Here is a 21,365-nt window from a genome sequence, read left to right as displayed (position 1 = left end):
GCCGCAAGAAGATCTTGGTAGACTACGTTCCATCAGAAGACATGATAGCTGACGGCCTAACGAAAGCCCTCACACCCCAGAAACACCAGAATTTTGAACGCCAACTACACCTTGTTAATATCACGGATAGGCTGGCAGTCAGATCTAATGTAAAGGCTTGAATCTGGGGGGTGTGTCGAAAAGGAGGCACCAGAAGATGCTGGAACCCCGTAGTAGCAAGCGCCACAGGCGCCATTGCCACCACAGTGGCCACTGTATGCAACTATAAGACTGAGGTCTCTGGCGAAGCCAGAGACCACAACAGAACACACACAAGCAATACAATCACGTAGTTGCAATCCCATCAATTCCACCAAACCCAGAGTGAGGTGTTTCTGACAATATCAGACCATGCCAGGCATGTAGCGGTTCTAACCGGTAGGCTTGGCATCTATCTTTTCCCCCAATTCCGTATGCCTCTTTACTCGTATTAAATTCTTTTTTTTTGCGTCTCCCACGAAACATTTCCTGTGCCGTCGCGATTACAGTACACTCTGGAAAAACATGTGTCTGGGGCACACAAGCGAAGCACTACCAATCACTATGCTTCGAGTATGCGCAGTTGGCGCCAGCCGCCCAGGCGCCAACTTCACCAAATGCCCAACTACGGGGTTGGCGATCCGGGTAGCGAAACACTTGGCCCTCGAGAACCACCTTTGGGGTTCAACAACCATCAGACCCGCTAAGATTCGCGCGCCGCGCCTCGACTACCAAGAGCATATAATCACCGGCTATTCCTAGACCTCAGTTTTAGCTACTGACCTGCTGTACTTATAGATCCCACGAATATTAAGCGTTCCGTTTGCGTACCTCGTTTGCTGTTTCCCCCGCTGAACGCCGATATGAATAGCTGCTGAGAGAGCCGAGTCTGGTGATCTTGTGTAATGCAACTCCTGGAACGCGATGACACTGGCGAGTTCCGCCTAACGAAACATCTCCCAAACGATATAACCCTCGAAATTCGCGTTACGCGATACTTTTACACATATGGGGTGACGGAGAGGTCCTCTTCAAAGACTTGGAGGATAGTACGGCCAAGGACAGAGCAAACTATGCCAAGATTCGGTTTTGCGGGGGTTAAGCTAGGTATGATAGACTGAAATTCTTCTAGGTAGATATATGCTATATCGACAAGTCCGACGCTACCGAGCTTCAGTACGCTCTTGACTCCATATTTCGGTAGTACCACAATGCGGCCAAATGCTACGTCTATCTTTCAGGCGTCTCGAGCTGCCAGCAGGACGCTGATGGCAACCCGAGTCGGGAGTTGGCCTTTCGAAAATCCAGGTGGTTCACCCGGGGATGGACCCTCTAAGAACTCATTTCTCTAGCAATCATCGAATTCTTCTCTATGGAACACGTGTGCCTAGGGGGTAAGCAGTCCCTAGGGGATCAAATTCATAACGCAACTGGCATTCCCCTCGGAGCTCTCCAAGGCAACACACTGTCTGATTTTAGCATCTAAGCGCGTATGTCGTGGGTCAAGGAGCGTAACACAACAGATCTATGTCTCTCGCTAATGTTGCCATTAGCAATTTCCGTAGTCATGCATGATCCTGGCTTGCAGGTTTGACCAATCATCAATTAATCCAGTCCACACTCATGTACGCTGGTGGGAGCATGCCGCACGTGACATAAGTGTGGAGAAATACCTCATCGCAAGAAGTAAAAGGCGGGGAAATCCCTGCCGATTTTGCTGACGGCCCATTCCACTTGTCAACTTGACACTAGTGTAAGCTGTTAGATGATCAAACCGACAGTGTGAGCGCCTTGAGCTTCATTGTGCTGCTTACCCCATTCGCCAAGCGCGGAATCGTTGGCAGCACAGTACCGAGGGGGAGAGCCTTACCAGGCCCAGAAACCAGCTGGCTCTACCTACTCTCCCTTTGAAACACACCGCCAACATGGATCCTCTCAGTATCGCGGCGTCAGTCGTGGGTATCTCACAGGCTGCCATTATCGCTACTAGGGAGCTTATCGCGTATGCAAAGGACGCTAAGAACTCGTCCCGCGATAAGAAGCTGCTAGCTGAGGAAGCATTGCTCCTATCCAATCTCCTAGAACGACTACGACAACAGACGCTCGAGAAGGAGGATAAGACTTGGCTGAGTCAGCATTCGGATATGGTGCAGCAATTCGAAGCGGCCTTTATTGACTTTGCAAGAGTCCTCAAGGTGGACATGCGGACGGGGAAAATCCCAGACGAGTCACGCTTCAAGTCGTTGATCTCATCAGCAGGATGGCACTTTTCCAAGTCCGAGGTATATGGCCTACTACAACGAGTCGAGCGCTTGCGACACCATGCGAGCGCTCTCATGTCAGACGCCCAACTATCCATGCTCTCGCACATAGACCGCCAACAGAAGGAAGCCGTAGATCGCAAGACAATGGATGATATTCTCCACTGGCTCTCCCCCCTAGATATGGCACGAATACACCAGAGCATCTCCGATAGAGTTCAGCCTGGATCGGGGGAATGGTTCCTCTCCACGCCACAATACCTCGGTTGGTTAACCGAAGCCGGAGATGTGGATTCTCTCTGGTGTTGGGGCATTCCAGGTGCCGGGAAAACCGTTCTTGCATCTATTGTCATAAATCACCTCCGCCAATCAAGAGGTGAGAATCTGCGGACCGACATTGGTGTTGCAGTTGTCTACCTGAAATACAATGAACCCGACCAGACGGTAGACACGCTGCTGGGGAGCATTCTCAAGCAGCTCGTCCAAGACTCCAACGTGCTCGATCAGACCATCCGAGACCTTTACGAGCACCAGGGTCAGCGAAATGCGGCACCTTCTCTCCATTCCATCACTTTGCTTCTCCAGAAGAAGGCTGAGACATATAAACAGACCTTCTTAGTGATAGATGGACTGGACGAGTGTGAGGAAGAGACACGATGGGATCTCCTTGAGCAAGTCAACAATATCCCTGGAATTTCCCTCATGGTTACCTCGCGTCATCTCAGTTCGATTGAAGAAGAGGTCGAGAATTTCGTCCGCATTGAGATAAAGGCCAGCAAGGTGGACATCGAACTCTTTATCGAGTATCAGGTCCAGCGAAACCGAAACCTCCGGCGGATGATACTGCGAAACCCGCAATTGAAAGAAGATATCAAATTGGCAGTAGTCAAGACCGCCCAGAGCATGTTTTTGCTAGCTCGTCTCCATGTAGAGTCTCTCGCTAGTGCCGCATCTCTCACCATCAAACATGTTCGGCAGAAGCTGCGGGAGCTTCCCACAACCCTCGACACTTCCTACGACAACGCGATGCAGCGCATCAATAACCAGGAAGAGGATCACCGGAAACTCGCCTTCAAGACGTTGGCTTGGGTCACACACAGTTTCCGCTCACTCTCCTTACGAGAACTGCAACATGCGCTAGCCGTGGAGCCTGGGGACTCTAACTTGGACGAGGAGTTGCTCATGGATGCGCAGGGCATCACCGCCCTCTGTGCTGGACTCATAGTCATTGACAAAGCGACCGGCAATGTCATTCTCGTTCACTATAGCGCCAAAAGCTACTTTGAGAACACGCGCCAAAAGTACTTCCCCCTGTATCACGCCAGCATGACCCTCAGCCTAGCGACATATCTGACTCTGGACGCGCTGCAAATCATCACAATAGGCGAGATGGCTCAGCGTTATCCCCTCGCCACCTACGCTGCCCAGTACCTCGGCGATCATGCTCGCCACGCGCCAGAGGAGTCCTTAGAAACTACAGTTCTAGAGACCATCTGTCGCCTTTTGACCGATGCCGACAAGCGCAAACCCTTGCTCACACTGCTGGATGGCTTAGACCTTATCCGTTCCGGATACTACTCGACTCTATCAGCAGACATGGTCGAGGACACCACTGTTGTTGGATCAGAAGCCATCTGTTCAGAGCTTGAGAGCGTGAGCATCAATGCGGGCAGTTCGGTCTCTGGGACTACGGATTATACCGTGGTAGATCCAGCTATGGAAACGTGGGAAGCCAAGATGAAAAGTAGCCGCATACCCGAGGTCACTGCACTCCATCTTGCCGCCTCCATGGGTCTGGCAAAAGTGGCCTCTATGCTGCTTAAGGAGGCTCCAAATATTGACGCCGTCGACGAGACCGGGAAGACGGCTCTTGCAGTGGCGATGGAGCGTGGATTCGAGAAGGCAGTCGAGTTTCTGATTGACGGCGGCGCTTTCATCAACCTTGTTGACGACCATGGTCGCAGGACCCTCCTCTACATGGCTGAAAAGGACTGGAACGATGCCGGGAATAGTCTCGTCTCCAAGGTTCAAGCCCAGCTCGACGATGGAGACTCAGCTGACGACCCAGAGCTTCGGTTCATGATAGCCGTGTATCTTGGCAACGCAGACGAAGCCGTCAAGCTCTCTGAAACAGGTCATGTTGACTTGAATGGGAGTGGTGCTGCCATAGGAAGTCTATCGCTTTTCCTGGCAGTTGAGCACCGAGACGGTGCCATGGTGGACACTCTCCTGCATGCCGGCATCGATGTCAATGCCAAGGACAGTAAGGGCCAAACGGCGCTGTTCAGGGCAACTCGTCGCCAAGATGCCGTGATGATGAAGATCTTCATTTCCGCCGATGGGATTGAAATCGATAGCCGAGACGACGAAGGCCTCACAGCTTGGAGCGCTAACGTCAAATCACGCAACAAGGAAATTCTAGATATTTTGCTTCGAGCAGGAGCAGACCCGTCGACGCGTGGCCTTCAAGGTGTCAGTCCGTTGTATGAAGCCGCGACGAATGGGGAGACGGAGCTAGTGCGCTTCTTGCTCGAGAGCGGAACCAACCCATCCATCCAGACCGAATATGAGTGGGCACCCCTACATTGGGCTGCTGCGAATGGCCATGAAGAATGTGTGCAGCTGCTCCTCGACGCCGGCGCCGATCTCCATGTCAGGTCAGACCAAGGCGTCACCCCACTCGACCTTGCGACACAGGCGAGGCAGACGGTCGTCGTAGAGAAGCTGAAGAATGCTGGAGCGACGACTGCGGCTGCGACCCAGAAAGGAGGACCTGACCTAGATAGAACAGCTCGGGTCCGTATCGAACCGCCACTCTCAACACCACTTGGTAGCATCGCCGCGCCTTCTTCTTCACCGTTGGACTACAAACTCTTCTTGGTATATGACAATCCCCTCTCGCGCACCCTCATCAGGAGGACAAACGTTGGCCAGTTCCTCTATCCCAGAGTGCAGCAGGGCTCTCCTGAGCCCGCCGGCTACATTTACCAAGTCTCTCACGTGATGGAGACCAGCTCGTCCACCATCAGCGTCCGTCGATCTGTCCGTCGTGCCGAGATGAACGAATATCCGCTGCAGCTCGATGATTTTAATTTCAAAGATGCATTGTACCACATCACCTGTCTACGCGCCGACTATCAAGACTTTGAGCTCTGCCCTGGCGTTCAAGCCGCCGCTTCCTACGACACAGATAATACTATATCTAACAAGTCTAATACTAGTAATGAATTCTTATCGGCGTCGTCATACCGCATGCACAAGGACTGGACGGGAAACTGGAAAGTGCGCTTGAATTTCCCGGCAACGCCCATCTCGTCAAACGAGCTGCTCTTCCGGACGACGGCAGACTGGGCGGCAGCGGCACAAAGCGACGTTGACAGCCAGCCCGACTGTCATTGGATGACTGAGGCGGGTCGTTTGTTGGCGAGGTCCGGGTGGGACGACGGCACGCTCAATATGTGCATCGAACCAGCGTTGAAACGTGGCGTTTTAGACCTGCTTGTTACGTGTGCTGTTATCAAGCTGTGGTCGGAGACCGCACTTTTGGGATTTGTCGAAGCGAAAGGTGTTCCTAAGGGGCAATAATTGAAGGGCGATCCTTTTTTATTATTATATATATATATACCACTAGTAGGAATAGCTGGTATAATAATGTAAGTGTAGTGGATTTAGCAGATTGATGAAACGTAGATGGTAAACTACCATAGCGATGTCGGTTACCTACCTTACATGCCTACCTATCTTAGAAGCTTCTAATCTGGGGGCGAGGTTTCGACAGACAGTCTACCACATCACGGGCAACTTCTCGACCCCCACGTCCCGGTGCAACTCGGTGAACTGGACTTTGTCGATCGGCGTAGCTAGCTGGAGGTCTGGCATCTTCTTGAAGAGCGCGGTAAAGGCGGCCATCGCCGAGGCGGTGTAGTAGCGAGACAGCCCGTCGACGAAGGCGGGGGCCCACCTGTTGGGGTCTGCCTTGAGTTCGGCGAACTAGGAGGGGTGTTAGAAGAGGGTGACGACGCCCTGATATTCACTTGTTACTGCCTGTCTAGCCCACCTACCTACGAACCTAAGTAAAGAGGGGAGATGAGAAGTACCAGCATCATCATGTTCACCGTGGTAGTATTGCCGGCGACAAGCAGCAAAAAGGCGATTTGCACGGCGTCAGCCGTTTCGAGGTGGCCCTGCTTCACCTAGTTAACGACGAGGGAGGAGATGAGGTCATCCTTGGGCGCCGTCATACGATTAGCGACAAGGTCGGCCATGTAGTCGAAGAGGTACCTATTCACCCCACCCCTACTTCAGTGCTGATTCCATCACTTTCCCTAGACTAGACACCTAAAACTACCGGGGGGGGATGGAAGGGGGCAAACCCACTGGTTGGCCGCCGAGGCTTCCCGCGCGTTGGAGCTGCCGCTGGACGGCACAGCCGCCTGTTCGGTAAGAAAAGGGAGGTCCCCAAACGGCACTCTCGGGTGCACCGCCCGCAGCGGCCTCCTCACCGACGTGACAATGCCGCAATCGACGCCGGCGGGCCCGTGATAGTAGCGCCAATGAAGCTAAAACAACACGGAGTCAAGCCCTCACATACAGCACCATGACCACCCAGCAATGATGGTAGGATACCGAGACCTGCGAGTCTTACAATACAACGTCCAGAAATCGAAAGACTTCGTCATGGCCAGCCTGTTCCGAGACAACAAGACCCTAGAATACGACATCCTAGCCATCCAAAAACCCTGGTGAAACCCATTCATCGCCACATCCTACCACCCCTTGAGAATGCACTTCCAGCTCATATTGTCAGATTGCGACAGCACTTTTGGAAAGATGTGATGACCGAGAGTGAATTGCTTGTATTGCTTCCCATTCTTCCACAACTGACTTTTTCTTATACTTCCAAATATGGCAATTACATGACGAGTCAAAGGTTGTTGATTCCTCTCCAAAAGCTGTGCCCGAAGGACCTGCCTTAACCGTGGCACTTTAAAGCGCTCGTCACGTGACACCTTGCTGAACTATGTCAAGAAAAGAAGGCGGAAAGTCAAGGCAACAGACCTACCCCAAGCCAGTATATAAGGGCCTCAAAGCCAATCGAGACTTGGAGACTCGAGGTCTTCAGGTAGAGCAATTCATAGTTCAGAATCTACAAGTTCTTGTGTCGCAAACTACGACAGCAGTTCTACTGTGAATCATTCAAGCATTTGTACGAAGCCTCTGCCCTTGTCACACTTGTCCCATATAAACAGAACCCCTTTGGATTCACTATCCCCCTCAAACCCCCATTTTTCACCTGGACCACCCATATCCAACGAGTGGGACTCTCGGAGCTAGGATTGCAACACTCTTTTATAAAGATATCGTTCGGAAAAACTTCAATTATCTTATTCAAAAATTCACCTTTCGATCGATGTCTGGACTTCTCCGAACAAGAAACTATTCTTAGCAGTTTGCGCCTATTTTGTGGATTTCGAATCAGAAACCCTCTAAAATGCACTTATCGGCCTTCTATCTATCCTATCATACTATATAGCAATTTAATACGAAGCTCTTTCATTCGTCCTTCAAGATTATAACTGTTGGAATAGCGATGTTGGTGACTGTGAGGGCCTGGTCCTCCAGGCCTCCCAGACGCTCTGACTAATCAGACGCCAGTTGGGTGAATCCACCCGACCAGCCAGAGCCCCACCTTGAGACGCCCTGGAAGAATCTCGCGACGGGAGGCTTTTGAGCTTCTTTTCCCTTTTCCCTTTAGTTTAGAATCTTCGTCTATAGCGCCCAATAGAGGAGTTCCGCCCTCATTCCAAGCCGGCCGTGACAGTGACCGTACTCTACTCTGGAAGGGAGGCGGTGCGATGCACGTGCTAGCGCACGTGCGCCGCACGGCCCTCGCACGGCCATGTACAAAGCCAAAGACCCCCACCATAGATTTCTAGAGCAGAATGAAGGGTGATCGTCACCTAGATCACGGAATGCGGTAGGCTATTCGTGAAAACGTAGGTAAATTGATGATCGAGGGAGGAAGCTCGGGAGCACTGCCCTGCCGAGGACCTTAATGTGGTCCTTTGGTGGGGCAGACGCGGTCTAACCGCGTCAGGGTAAGCCCCGCTTCCCTATGTATCTATGTACTTAAATTACACGTGCCGGTCATATGACCTTGTCTTGGCGCTCCCTCGCTCAATCAGGCATCACAGAACATGAATCAGAACAACTTTACACCCCCCCGGTAGTACTACCACTTTTTGACCCGTTGGAACACCTACGTGGTTGGAATACCACGAACAATAACATTCTGTTAAACATTAGGACAATTTAGCGACAATGCTTCAACAAACGACAGCCTTTACAAGATCTTCGACACAGCTCTTAGTGAGAAGGGAATTTCTTAGTTATTATCGAACAATCGAATACGATGTAATAGGCTTATCATCAATCTTGCTGTCCAGGCATTTCTATTCAAAAAAAAATAGAAAATCAGGATGAAAATACCGAAACAGAGGAATCTTAGATCTCTCTTGATCTCAGTCCTCTTATCAAACTCCACAACATTATCACCCGTGTCCGAGGATTGTTGCGCACGAAGATGTCAAAATAGATGCATTCAATTTTTCTGTGTCTGTGGAATCGAAGGAAAGGGTGGAGGGCCCTTTTTTCTGTAAAAAAGGATGCTCCTTTCCAACATGTAAGCACTAGACCGGTGTAGGCGTAGATCATCGTTTAGAAAACATGTAACCCGATTGGGCCTAGTATGCAACAATGATTCCCTACTTGAATGAATCAGTTTATTCAACTTGCCGGCCGAATAATACCTTTGGATAATTCTACACGATAGAATAGTCAGTATTTAATGATCCGAGTTGCACTTGAAAAAGAAGGTGCAAATTGATTCATATTGTCACGACACTGAGCAAGGACTAGGCATATGGACTTTGTTGTTGTGCGAGGAAGCTATCTGTGGCCGCTGGGGGCTCGGTGGAGCCTCGGCAAGACTCGTCTCCTCTGGCCGGGATATTGGTATCGTGACACATATCAAATCGTGGTTCAAATCTCTCTAAAAGCTGAGCTGTTTTCGATAAATACTATCTGAAGACAGAGGACTCTCGTTCTATGCAGCAGCGGTAATCTTTCATCCATCGCAACGAACCATATATCTCAAACACAATTGGGATAAGAAATGGATACGGCCAGTAATCAGTTCTGTCAAAAAACTCTGGGAGGAGTATAAAGACCAGTCAGCGATTACACCTCCAACAACATCATGTCAGAAACACTGCACTCTGGATTTTGTGGAATTGATGGAATGGAATGGGGGTTGCAACTGCGTGATTGTATTGCTTGTGTGTGTTTTCTGTTGTGGTCTCTGGCGAAGCCAGGGACCTCAGTCTTATAGTTGTATACAGTGGCCACTGTGGTGGCAATGGCGCCTCTGGTGCTTGCCATCGCTTTGGTTCCAGCATCTTCTAGTGCCTCCTTTTTGACACCTTATGGTGCTTTCAGGAGACATTTTCCTCCCTTAGCAATCCTGAACCATAGCGTTAAATTGTGATGATCTATACCGCACTATCTAGTTATCATTGCACTGGCGAAAGAATTGTCTACAACGATAGATTGTTTGTTCGAGAAAAATGGACAACTCGACCTAGATGTAACAGGTTTAAGGAGACTAGAAAAGGTTTACAGTGATTTATCGTGTTAAAATTACAGATCTTTTTCTCTCCTGTAGTTGGAGTGAAGGGAAGCGCGGCTAGGTGGCGGTAGAGGTCCTAGAACTGGGTCCTCGTAACTCCACCGCTATTTTAGTCCCGTGGCAACTGTAGCCGGGGCAGCCCAGAACAGTGAGCTACTCGCTCAGTCTGGCTCAGTCTAAGGCGGCAATGGCTCAGTTCCGAAGAAGGAAAGGGAAATTTGTGGTGTCGATTTTAGGGTGATGAAATGGCTGTTTTTAGACAACGGCATCAAGGACCGTTCGCTCAGCATCGACCCGGCATTGCGCAGAATCGGCATCTTCGACGGCGGCTACACGTACTGCTCGTACTCGACCGTCCGCCTCGCGGCCGCAGCCGTCGTTCGTGTCCTTGATAACCCGGACAAGACCAAGAACAAGGTCGTGCACGTGCAGAGCTTCTGCGTGTCCCAGGACGAGATCAAGGCGTCACTCGAGCGCGTTACGCGTGAACGATGGACTCCAGTCAGCATGGGTCACCCGGTATACACCCCCTTCCTTTTGGATCTGGCACAGCGTGATCATTTCGAGGCGACCAAAATACTGGCCCATCTAGTGGGCGTGGCCGAGGGCGACTATGCTACAGAAAGCGGCCTCGACATGACTGAACTTGGTATGCCGATGCAAATGGAGCCCCTGGATTATGTCGTCAGAAAGGCTCTTGAACTCGAGTCCAACTGAGGAGGTTGAGCAGGTGACTTCAAATAGTTATTAGTTGCTTTGGTGAGGACTCTCGAAGATGAGGTAAGCGGGCCGCGGATATACATCATTAAGGGCAAGGTTGCTAGCGTAGCTGAAACTGTTTCGGCATGATACAGTAATACCAGGCTAGGTCCCTCGAATAGACCGAAGGCTTAGGTATGGAAATAAAACCCCAATTTTTGACTTGCAAATCTGGGATTTTTAGTAGTGGCAATGCTGTGCTGCTCCTTCCCATGTCAGAACCCCCCCACCCCCCTCCCACCCCCCCTTGCTTGCTTCACTCGTCGTTATGTCTTGTGGAACAACCGTCAAGCTGGCAAACACCCGCCGACTCCCGGGCAATTAGGGTGAGCACCCAAGGTAGGGCCGAATCTGCTGGTATTTTGCTGCAGTTTCCGGCAGAGGCCTGCTGCTTAACCCCTGTGTGAGGACCCGTCCACCAAACTGGCCCTCAAGCAGCCAGAGCCGCCCAGAACCCCCGGGCCTATCAGAAGCCTCCTCGAGGCCCCACCTACCCCACTGATAGATGAAAACTTATTCGCGAGCATGCGACGCGTTGTCGGACTTTTCCTTCTTTCCCTCCTCAGTTTAGAATCTTCGTCGATAGCACCCAATGGACTGAGTTCACCTCAATGCCTTGCCCTGGTCGTGACAGAACTTAATCCGGTAGCTCTACAGTGTGCCGCCACGATGGATGATAATTATCACCGATTTTAATAGCTTAGTAATTTACTCTATATACATTTTCTCTCGAATTCAAGACCCCAGATTAATCCTCCCATACGCACTCTCGAATTCCTTCCTACGCGCATGACTTATAGTTCCTTCACCCCCAAGAATTTTCGGTTTCCGGACGACCCTTCCATCTCACGAGATACTTAACCCGTCCGCTGCATATCTTTTTTTTAAGCAATTCCACTCCCGAATGGTTTCCTCCGTTCTTCAAGTAGCTTATGTTAAAATTAGCAAGAAGATGGTCGCTTATGTTCTCTGGTGGCTCCCACGTGTTGGATTCGTCCCCAAAGCCTTTCCACTTGACCAGGAGCCAAACTCCCCGGCCCCGCCCCCACTTAGCAAGCAATTCCTCAACCTCCCATGTGTCTTTTTTCTCGTCAATTGCGGTGGGCGGGAGGATCCCCCTACTATCGCCAACCCCTCCTCCAACTGAACATAACTCTGTCACAGCGTCATTCGTTTGCTTAGCAGGGGCCGTATCGGTCAGCAGTTCCGGATCAATTAAGTTCACAGGAACAATGGATGATAATGATGTAGATCGTGAGCTTGCGCTTGCCCATTGCTCTTGAAATATCGTCTGGTCGCCCTGCGCCATAAGGTTGTCTGTCTGATCGGTAAGATCGAGGATCCGAGATGGGAGTGACCGAGTATTAGACACAATTCCATCGCTACATTCCTCGACGTTCATTCGAGACATGTCGTAGTAAGCGGGAGGCAGCTCTACCTGTCTAATCCGAGACACTTGCCCTTCACCCAATCCCTTCAGGTCAGGGTCTGTAGTTGATGGTGAAATGCAGGCCCCGGGATCGGCATGCTCGCTGATACCAAGGCTCTCGTCATCAACAAAGCTGGGAGATGGCCTCGAGCTCGAATTAACTGATGGGCAAACTTCTTGAAGAGAATTGACATCGAAGACGGAAGAGAGGGCAATAGTACTGAAAGGAGACGTGCTGGTTTCCGAATAACTGCCGTAGGAGATAGAAAAGTTTGATATCAATCCATGGGATTCCGCCGCCGGGTTGGCGTCTGTTGCTGATGCCAGCTTGGCGTTGGCAGCCTCTTCCATAGTATAAACTCGGCGCCGTTTTCTTCGGGAGGGGGAACATCCTCCATCCACAAAGACTTCCCTCTTCTTTTGCGTCTTCTCCTTACTATTTCTGGAAGGATAGCTATGGGCGTCTTGTAGATGGTACCAGAGCTGCTGGTCTGACTTGTACGCTATAGAGCATTCGGGGTCAGGACACGGTATTGCGTCCGTCATTCTCGAAGTCTTCGCGTAAATAGTGAAGCACTCATTGACATGCCTTTCCCAGCTAACTTGCTTCCTAAATCCGAACAGTCGTCGGGTTGCAGGTAGTTGTTCGTTATGCATACATGTTTTGCACATCCTGGCGTAGGCAATGGCTCGGCGAAACTTGACAAAATTGCAGCGCAGCGGCAGTTCGCGTCTGTCGATATGCCCCCGGTAGTGGACTTCCAATGCTTTCCTACCCGCTACGGGGTTGTGGCATAAGTTAGGTGGGGGGGTAAGCGAACACTACTGATTTAGAACATTCTGTATAAGCAGGAGTCCCAACTAACCCTCCAACAAAAGAAAGGGTGATCTTTTTATTTACAAAACTTCAATACAATCTTTGATATCTGTCACGACCAGGGCAAGGCATTGAGGTGAACTCAGTCCATTGGGTGCTATCGACGAAGATTCTAAACTGAGGAGGGAAAGAAGGAAAAGTCCGACAACGCGTCGCGTGCTCGCGAATAAGTTTGCATCTATCAGTGGGGTAGGTGGGGCCTCGAGGAGGCTTCTGATAGGCCCGTGGGTTCTGGGCGGCTCTGGCTGCTTCAGGGCCAGTTTGGTGGACGGGTCCTCACACTATATAGATTTTTTTTTGCATATGCGACTGTTTTTAAGTAATGGAGGAGAGTTTAAAGGTACTGTGAGATGTTATTATGCTGGCAGCTTGCTGCTAGTTGTATAAGAGTAGTATTTGTAAATGCTTGGTTCAGTGTATAGGCTACTCTGGCCTGCATTAGACTGCCGTCTGACTGCCGTAATGGCCGCTGTATGCGCCATTGGCATTGCTTGTTATTGCGCTAATGGAGCTTGTCTCGTCGGATTACAAAGGCAATGATATTCAGTGTGCTAAATTCACATTCGTGCAAACTGTCCCTTGACGAGCTTGCCATCTAGTGGAGCCTCTCCTCCCGTCTTCTGGGTTCCCCGTGAACATTCTTCCTTCTGCCACTCTCGCCTTCAATGAGGACTGCTGCCTGGTCCGCTTAGTTGACATCTCATGCCTGATTACAAATGGAACCCCCCATGTTTTTGGGGTATAGGTCTCAATGTCATGTCCAACACTCCCGGTCCAATATCTACCTTTTTCATAGGTTGGGCCTGTTGTAGGACGTTAGCCTCTCCCTCAGCAGCGGCAACGCTTCCCGCAGCGCTGGTCGAGGGTGCAGCAGCAGGCCTGTCACCAGCACTTGCCGAAGGCAGTATAGCCGTGATTCCCAACCTATTCAAGAAGTCCCCACACCCAATTATCTTCTCCTGGGGATTTCCACGGCAAGGTTCCAGGACTCTAGGGGTGCCGCCTTCACGGGAACCATATGCCACAGCTCTTTCGAGAGTGCCTCCCAACCCCGCTCTGTTCCAGAGGTTGTAGGCCATGACCTCGCCGCAGGCTCCGCTATTCCTGTGTTCAGAATCCATGGTGAGTTTGCCCGCTTGCGCGAGCACGGGCTTGAGCTTTTGGAAGTAGAGCTTGGGATCCCCTTTACTGACACCGCGCATGGTCGACGCGAACACGACGATTGGCGTCTTCAACCCAACCACCCTAACCGCGGCCACGGTATTGGGCCTGCGCGCCTCTTTCCGCTCATCGGTCTCTTGTTCCTTTATGCCATCGTCACCCCACTTGCGGAAATGGAGCTTTTGGCCCGGCCCACTTCTGGCCCATGAATATTCCTCAAAATCACGCGTCATCTCGTCGTAGGCCCGCATGCTCCAGTGAGTCAGATCGGCATCGGTGGGCGGCTTGTCGAACTCTACCACAGAAGCCCACATGTGCATCTCATGGCTTTCGGTCCTCCCGCGAACGTTGGTCATGTAACGACTCATGCCAAGCGAGCCCAAAGGCTCCTTTGTCCCTCCCTCTGCCGGAACCGCCTTCCTTGTTTTATGTTTATTTTTCCCCTGCCCGCCGCTCGGATCGGACCGACCAACCGGGTCGTTGCCTACGTACGAGTACAAGTTGAGGCCGTCCAGCGTGCCCATCGGGTCGGGCGACGTCCAGCGGCCGAGCCAGGCGGCGTAGTAGCGCATGCCGCAGTGGTAAAGCCCCGTCTCGTCTCGGCAGTAGTGCGCGTACCGGTACTTGGCCGGGGCTTCCACGCGGCTGGACACCGCGCGGTACGTTGTCGCGCCGTAGGGCGAGTACTCTTCAAACGAGATGATGCGGCCCTCGTCGTCGACCTCGAGGCCCTCGTCGAGCAGGAAGCGGACGAGGCGTGTGTCCGTGGCCTTCCATGAGGTGGCTTCGATAAGAGCTACCGGTGTGGCGGGATCATCCCCAACGGCGCGTGTGGTGGCCACCTCGCCCGTCGTCTGCTGGCCGCTTCCAGAGTACCGCCGGCTGAGCTCGTATGTGGCGAGGGAAAATGTTTCTTTGATCTTCCGGGGAGGGCTCGTCCCGTTCCCCGCCGTCCGTTCCGTGACAACCCGTACGCGCGCCCCGGCTGCGTTGTAGACGTACCATGTTTTCGTCTCAGGCGCCACTTCACTCTTGGGGGTGCCGCTAAGGGATACGCTCGACCGCAGTCTGTTGGCAAAGTCCCACGAGAGATGGCCCACGCCCGGCACCCGCACGGCACATCCAGCTTCGTTGTACTTGTAACGCTCCTCCACCTTGCCCACCGATGTGCTGGTCAGCCGGTTGCTGGTCGCGCCGGAGCCGTCAAGACAGCTGGCATCCTCATATCGATACGCCCTCGTCCAGCCAGAGACGCGACTGTCAGCGGATTCGTGCTTGACGCTGGTGATGTTCCCAGCTACGTCATACGCCGTAGTCTCAATGTATGCGCAGACCTGACTGCCGTCACCCGGGATCCCGTGGGACGTCTTGGTATACTTGGCGCTGTACGGGTCCAGTTTTTCCGTGGCTGGATCGAACTGCTCACGGCCCCTCGCCGTCACGAGCTGCCCGCGGGCGTCATACGTATAGTCGTTCTCCGGCCGGATCACAGCATTACGGAAGTACACGTCCTGCTGCGCCATATCCTTGGTATAGCATACGCGTCCGAGGCAGTCGTGCGAGTACGAGATATCTCGCAGCGCCGTCTTGGATCTCCACATCTTTGAACGTTTTGGTCTAAGTGTCGTCATGCTGTAAATGAATTTGCTCTCTACGCCGTTGCCGTAAGCAACGTACTCAGGCTGCATGCCGGCAGTGTAGCGGATGTCGCTGATATAGGATGTCCAACCTGAACTTGAACCGCTAGGCTCATCTAGGCGAAGTGACGAAAGACCACCCGAGTGAGTATATGTTCGTTCCCATATGGTCCCATCGCTGGCGATCGATCGATATTCACGACGGAAGGCGTCGAACTCGCCCTTTTCCACGTATGTCTCGGGCGCCACGCCACCGGGCGATGCTTGGCCTGTAGACCAGTCTAGCAGCGCACTGTACACGGTGGCAAACTTTGTCTCCCGGCGAACACAGTTGCCCTGAAAGTCGTAGAGCGCATGGGTGTAAGTGCCAGCCTGATCACATGTCCTGTACTGTTTCCCGCGTAGGTTCCTCGCGACATCGTCCGGCTGTCCCTCGCCGTACTCCTTACGGACGATCAGCTTCTCCAGTGCATCCGGTGAATCCTGCAGCCAAGAGCCAACGAACCTCCTCTGTTTGTCTCGCGTTACCCGTGAGCGCAACCCGGCGCCATGTTGGGTCCAACGCAGCCATTCGTAGCCCGAGGCGTCGGGCAGACTCCAGTATATGCCGCCCTCCATGGTGGTCTCGCATAGACACGCGCCAACCATGTCGTAGCGCCGACGCGCCACCTCGCGGCCGAGAGCGTCGAATGCGGCTACCACATTGGCGGCAGCATCCATATGAGCCCGGGACGTCTGCTGGACAGCCGAGTCCGCGGCCGCGACCCAGGCCACAGCCCTGCCCGCCGGGTCAAGATGACTCACGTCTGGCGTGTCGTGATAAATTTCCGACTTGATGGCCGCTGCCTGTTCCGATGCGCTACCTCCTTTGTGCTGTGCATACCACGAGGGCAGATAGCTCGAACTGTCCGCACCGTGGCGAAAGTAACCACCCACGTCGCCGTCCTCGGCGGGGTTCTGCACCAGTACCGTGTCACCCGCGTCATACTGCGTTGTGGACCAGGCTCGGATTACCGTCTTTTCCCACGTGTGGTCGGGGTGGAGGACGGCTATGGCGCGGCCGACCGGGTCGTGAAATGTGCGGGTGGACGGCGGCGGAACGCCCTCATGTTCTGTGCGCGGACAGAATAGGTGGCTGTCGGCGAGGCGCGGTAGGAAGCTCAGGCGGACACGCCCGACGCCGTCGTGGATGCTCCACGCTCCCACCCTCCAGAGTGTGTTGGGCACCAAACTGTGTAGATCAACGGTCTGGATTGGATTGCCGCGCCCGTCTAGGTACGTGATGGATATGGAGATTTTGGAGTCTCTGCCGCGGTCGGACAAATACCAGTTTTCCCGCCTGAGTACTGCCTCGAACGCAGGTACTAGTACCCCTGAATCGAGATAGAAGGCCCGGCGGTTGTGGACACAGCGGGTCCCTGTCGAGCCTAGGAGCTTCGGCGCTGCTCGAACAGGGTTGCGGACAAAGTCCATCAACCTTGCTGTGTCGAGGACTCGCTGAAAGCCATCAAGAGTATCGCCGACGCCTTCGCCCTTCTTGCCTGCTGGCGCAGTGCCCACCGGGACGCCGAAGCCATCGTATGCGATCTGGGTACGGTTTTCGTTTTCGTCAATCTGAACGGCGGGTGCGACCGCGATGTAGTCGTACTCATAAGAAGTCTCGTTACCAACGGCATCAACAAAGCGAGTCCGAAAAAGCAGCGTAGGGTCAAGTTCACTGTGCGAAACGCTACCGAAACGGTCAATGGTATACGTCGATATGTAGAAATGAGACCTCGCCGTACGCAATTCTGATGCTGCGTCCGTCGTGGCCCCTGACGCTAACGGTGAGATGAAGCGCAACAGGCTGTTAGGAATCCACCAACACCCGTCGCCATCCAGGTCGACATAACCCCCATCAGCCAGGGTAACACCTGTTAACAAGTCCCTACCCTTCACAGTAAATATGTCTGAGCGCAGCCCTGCGGTTGACGCGAGCTGGTACGTCTGTCCGGGAGCCGAGAAGCGTTCAATCTGACCCTTTGGCAGTCGACGGCTTAAGTCAGAGCTTCGGTAGTACACGCGCTCCTTGGCTACCAACACTTTGCAGAACAGAGTAGACGACAAGCCTGGGTCTTCCGCAAAAGGGACCTCGGTGGCCTTGTTGAAGAAGACACCGTCGCTGGCCGCGAGTTTTTCATAACCGAAACGTGGTTCTGGTGCCTGAAAGCCGCGCAGGACGTATGTCCTCGACTCGGACAAAAGGGACAGGAAAAAGCAATCGGGGTCATCGATATGATTTGTGAGGTCCTGTTCGAAGTACTGGAGTATGGTACCTTGCTGCATGGCCTGGGTGTCCGAACAGAGATCGGCTAGTGGATTGCGCCTCCCGTAGTGAATAACGGCTCTCTTGGTACACTGGCCAAATTCGTTAACTGCGAGACATAGCTGGTGTTCTACGCGAGCATCTTCCGCCATGTTACGCTCGTAGTGCGTGATCAAAGACTCCCGATCGACGACGCGGAAACACGCGTGTGGCTGGTCATATGTAACCGTGGGAGATACCACTGCGCTCTCCTTTCCCCTATTTTATCTGGTTAAGCTAGAGTCCTGGTACTTCAATAATCCATGACAAGAGGTAGACTCACCCAGTGGTCGTTGACTTGATACCTTGCTCCATCAGGACGGCAAAGCTGGTTTCCGTCACAGTATACGGCAAGCCCGAACCAGGTGCGTCGTCCTCGCCGTAGACCTCGGTGCGTACAACGTGGCCCTTGAGAGCCCTCAAAGCCTCGCGGCGCTCGGCCGCAGACATGGAGACACTGTCAGGCAGACAGCATGGCTCGAGCGGTGGCACCGAGCTTCTTGCAAAGGTATGCGAAGGTGTCAAGGACGAAACAGCTCCCGTGTGGAACCAAGTGACCACATGCGTCCTTGGAGTCGTGAATCTCGACAAGGCCGGACCGGCCGCCAGGTTTTCTTGGTGCCACTCGTCAACACGACCAAAGCCGCAGAACTCATTCTCGAAACTATTGTAGAAGCCGTCGTGATAGGCATATGTTGTTTTCTGTGTTGTCTGAGCGACTCGGTCTACCGTCGTCATTGTCTGAACGCATTGCACGGGAAAGGGGAGCTTCGTCGTCCACGACCTGCCAGCTTCTCTATCCACACTGTAGAACTTGGTTGAGGGACAGTAACCAACTGTGGTCTCAGCTCCCAGCCCGTTGCGGAACCGGGTCAGCATCCCGGGCTTTTCGTTTCCCATCAGGTCCAGATATTGCACTGTGGGCAATGCGCCGGTCGAGGGCAGCACGGCGGTCCAGCACAAAGCACCCATTCCGTGGCCCAAGATATCGACGGCATCGATATACAGCATTGTCCTTATATCCGGAACGGAGGAAATGCTGACTCTCTCACTCCACCCGTTCCCCACCAAGTTGAAGTACACATGTGCGCCGCCGCCGGGAACGAAGTAGACAAAATCCGCCGTTCCGGACCCAGTCATGTCAACAAGCCGCAGGCGCTCGGTGGTGAACTGGTCGTTTCTATCCGCCACTGGGGCATTGTCCATCTGCACCACGGCGCCAAATCTGCCGTGACCCAAGTTTGGCCAGTACTGGATCCCAGATCGGCTTACTTGAACCACGTCAACGAGACCATCACCTGTCATGTCGGCCGTGAGCAGGGCCATCAGTTCGGTCTCGGGCAGGGGAACGCGGGGACCCCCGGGGCATGTTATCCCTGAAGCAAACCCGCCTCGGGCAAGCGACGGGTACCACCGCAGACGATCACTGCAATCACCTGTCATGAGCTGCACAACATCCTGCCTCCCGCAGCCGGTGAGATCGATCTGGCAAAACCCCAGCCCGTGGGGGTCGAAGCTCAAGGCGTGTGGGAAAGGTACAAAATCGCCCCATGTGTTGCTCGAAGATAGCCGTTCGTGATAGCCGCACGGCCTGCCCTGCTCGTCCAGGGAGACATATTGCAAGCAGCCGTCGCTGTCGAGATGCGCAAAGAACCCATCCTGTTGGAGCAGGGCAGGGATCTTGGCAAGCGACTCAGGAGGGCCAAACTCGGCCATGACAGGTGGTGAATTCCGCGGGCTCTCGTTCCGTTGGTACGACCACCCTCCGCCCGCGAGCTCTGCCAACAGCCCCGGGCTGCCCTCGTTATCCAGGTCCAACCAATAGCTTCTTCTGCCGGGCATTCCAACCATGTTGGGAAGGTTCGCTGTGCTGAGGGTAGTAGGTTGTAATAGTTCGACGTTGATTCCTGGCCCGAGGATTGGCCCACTGTAGTGGAACTCCTGAGGAGCTAACGACTCAGTCGTATAACCACTACCATCGCCACCAGAGAGTGGTACATGTCCCTGTCGGGTGCATTTCACCAGCCTTGACCCGGCTGGCGACTCGTTGTATTGAAACAGCAGCGATGAGACGAGACAGTCATCGATGCCGAGCAACCCCTTGAAGTGGTGGAATACCAAGATGCGGCGACACAACCTGTACGTGCGCACCTCAAACCCCTGTACATAAGTGGAAAAGGGGTCAGCGCGGACAGGCCAGGTGTTTGCCTCAACGACGCCAGGCATGTCTGGATGGTGATCACCGTAGTCAAAGACCACTTCGTAGTAAAATTCAGCGGCGCTCAGCGCGGAATCCCCTTTCAAAACCTCCCACGTATCCAGATCGCGGTTTGGCCGGCGGTTTCCCCAACGTACGCGCTTGAGGTATCGGTCAGCGGATCGCGCGGCGGCCGTTCTGTGCCGCTCGCAGGCGCTGTGTAGGTTGACATTGCCGGCGTCTTCGGTCTTGTACTCAAAGACGACGCAGTTGCCTTTGGGATCATATGTTTCAGTCGCTAGCCAGGAGTACGCACACCGGGAACTGGGAACAGATTCGTTGTCATGGAATATTTGTTCGGCATCCGCTTTGCCGTAGATGGTGGTGATGCCAGTGGAGGATATGGTGCGCCAGAATACGTGACTACCAGCTGTGTCGGTCCACCGCTCTATGCGCGAGGCGGAATCTCCCGTCTGGACACGAGGCTTGTATCGCTGGACCTTGTACGAATCCACGGTTGTCAAGGCGCCTTCCTGAGCCACCAGCTCTCCGGCGCCATCTGAGAGAAGGAACACGTCTTCATCACTCCCGCCATCACGGTAGCGTGGGACGCATCGGGACGTTTTGCGCGAGATCGACGGCAGTGACAGTGACCAGCCCACGCCAAAGGGTCCATTGCCTGCGTTCGAATCGTATACCAGTTCCAAGCCCGGTGAGAAGCCATCCCGGCCGGAAGGGATGACCAGCGGAATGCCGAGAGATAAAGCTCCCGTTGCGGCATCAACACTCAACTTGGATGCCGATTGCTGGATGGCGCGCAGGCCGCTGTCCGGGGGAAATGCCTGCGCTGCGGAACCGGTAGTTGAGGGAGAGGTTCTCGTAGCCTCCTGGCCGTCCGGGTTGTTGAAAAAGGGAGAGCTGGTTGGACCAGGGTTTGGCTGCGGGGGCAGCCGCTGGTTGCCTGGAAGAGAGAGACTTGGAGAAGCTGCCATATT

General features: G+C 53.4%; 3 protein-coding genes across 3 annotated transcripts; 2 read left to right on the top strand and 1 right to left on the bottom strand.

The window, feature by feature from the left end:
- Positions 1–1,647: 1,647 nt before the first annotated feature.
- Positions 1,648–7,025, top strand: B0T26DRAFT_799627 (uncharacterized protein; the record flags this gene model as incomplete). The annotated part of the gene is made up of 6 exons (XM_060446979.1): positions 1,648–5,785; positions 5,914–5,932; positions 6,058–6,198; positions 6,359–6,556; positions 6,609–6,719; positions 6,939–7,025. The coding sequence occupies exons 1-6, from the start codon at positions 1,944–1,946 to the stop codon at positions 7,023–7,025; spliced, it is 4,398 nt and encodes a 1,465-aa protein (XP_060300542.1). The 5' UTR covers positions 1,648–1,943.
- Positions 7,026–10,206: 3,181 nt separating this feature from the next.
- Positions 10,207–10,683, top strand: B0T26DRAFT_747995 (uncharacterized protein; the record flags this gene model as incomplete). Its single annotated transcript, XM_060444911.1, has 1 exon — positions 10,207–10,683. One exon carries the CDS (start codon positions 10,207–10,209, stop codon positions 10,681–10,683), a length of 477 nt encoding a protein of 158 aa, XP_060300541.1.
- A 3,876-nt stretch (positions 10,684–14,559) lies between these two features.
- B0T26DRAFT_766107 (virulence plasmid 65kDa B protein-domain-containing protein) lies at positions 14,560–21,362 on the bottom strand (the record flags this gene model as incomplete). Its single annotated transcript, XM_060446471.1, has 4 exons — positions 14,560–16,441; positions 16,529–17,943; positions 17,986–18,382; positions 18,495–21,362. Coding segments are annotated over 4 exons (6,562 nt in total), but the record flags the coding sequence as incomplete, so codon positions are not given.
- Positions 21,363–21,365: the final 3 nt, after the last annotated feature.

Source organism: Lasiosphaeria miniovina (genome assembly GCF_030549165.1).
Source record: "Lasiosphaeria miniovina strain SMH2392-1A chromosome Unknown B0T26scaffold_2, whole genome shotgun sequence".
NCBI classification, from domain to species: domain Eukaryota; kingdom Fungi; phylum Ascomycota; class Sordariomycetes; order Sordariales; family Lasiosphaeriaceae; genus Lasiosphaeria; species Lasiosphaeria miniovina.
Note: the sequence above shows the minus strand (reverse complement) of the source record. Positions and strands in the feature narration are given on the sequence as shown.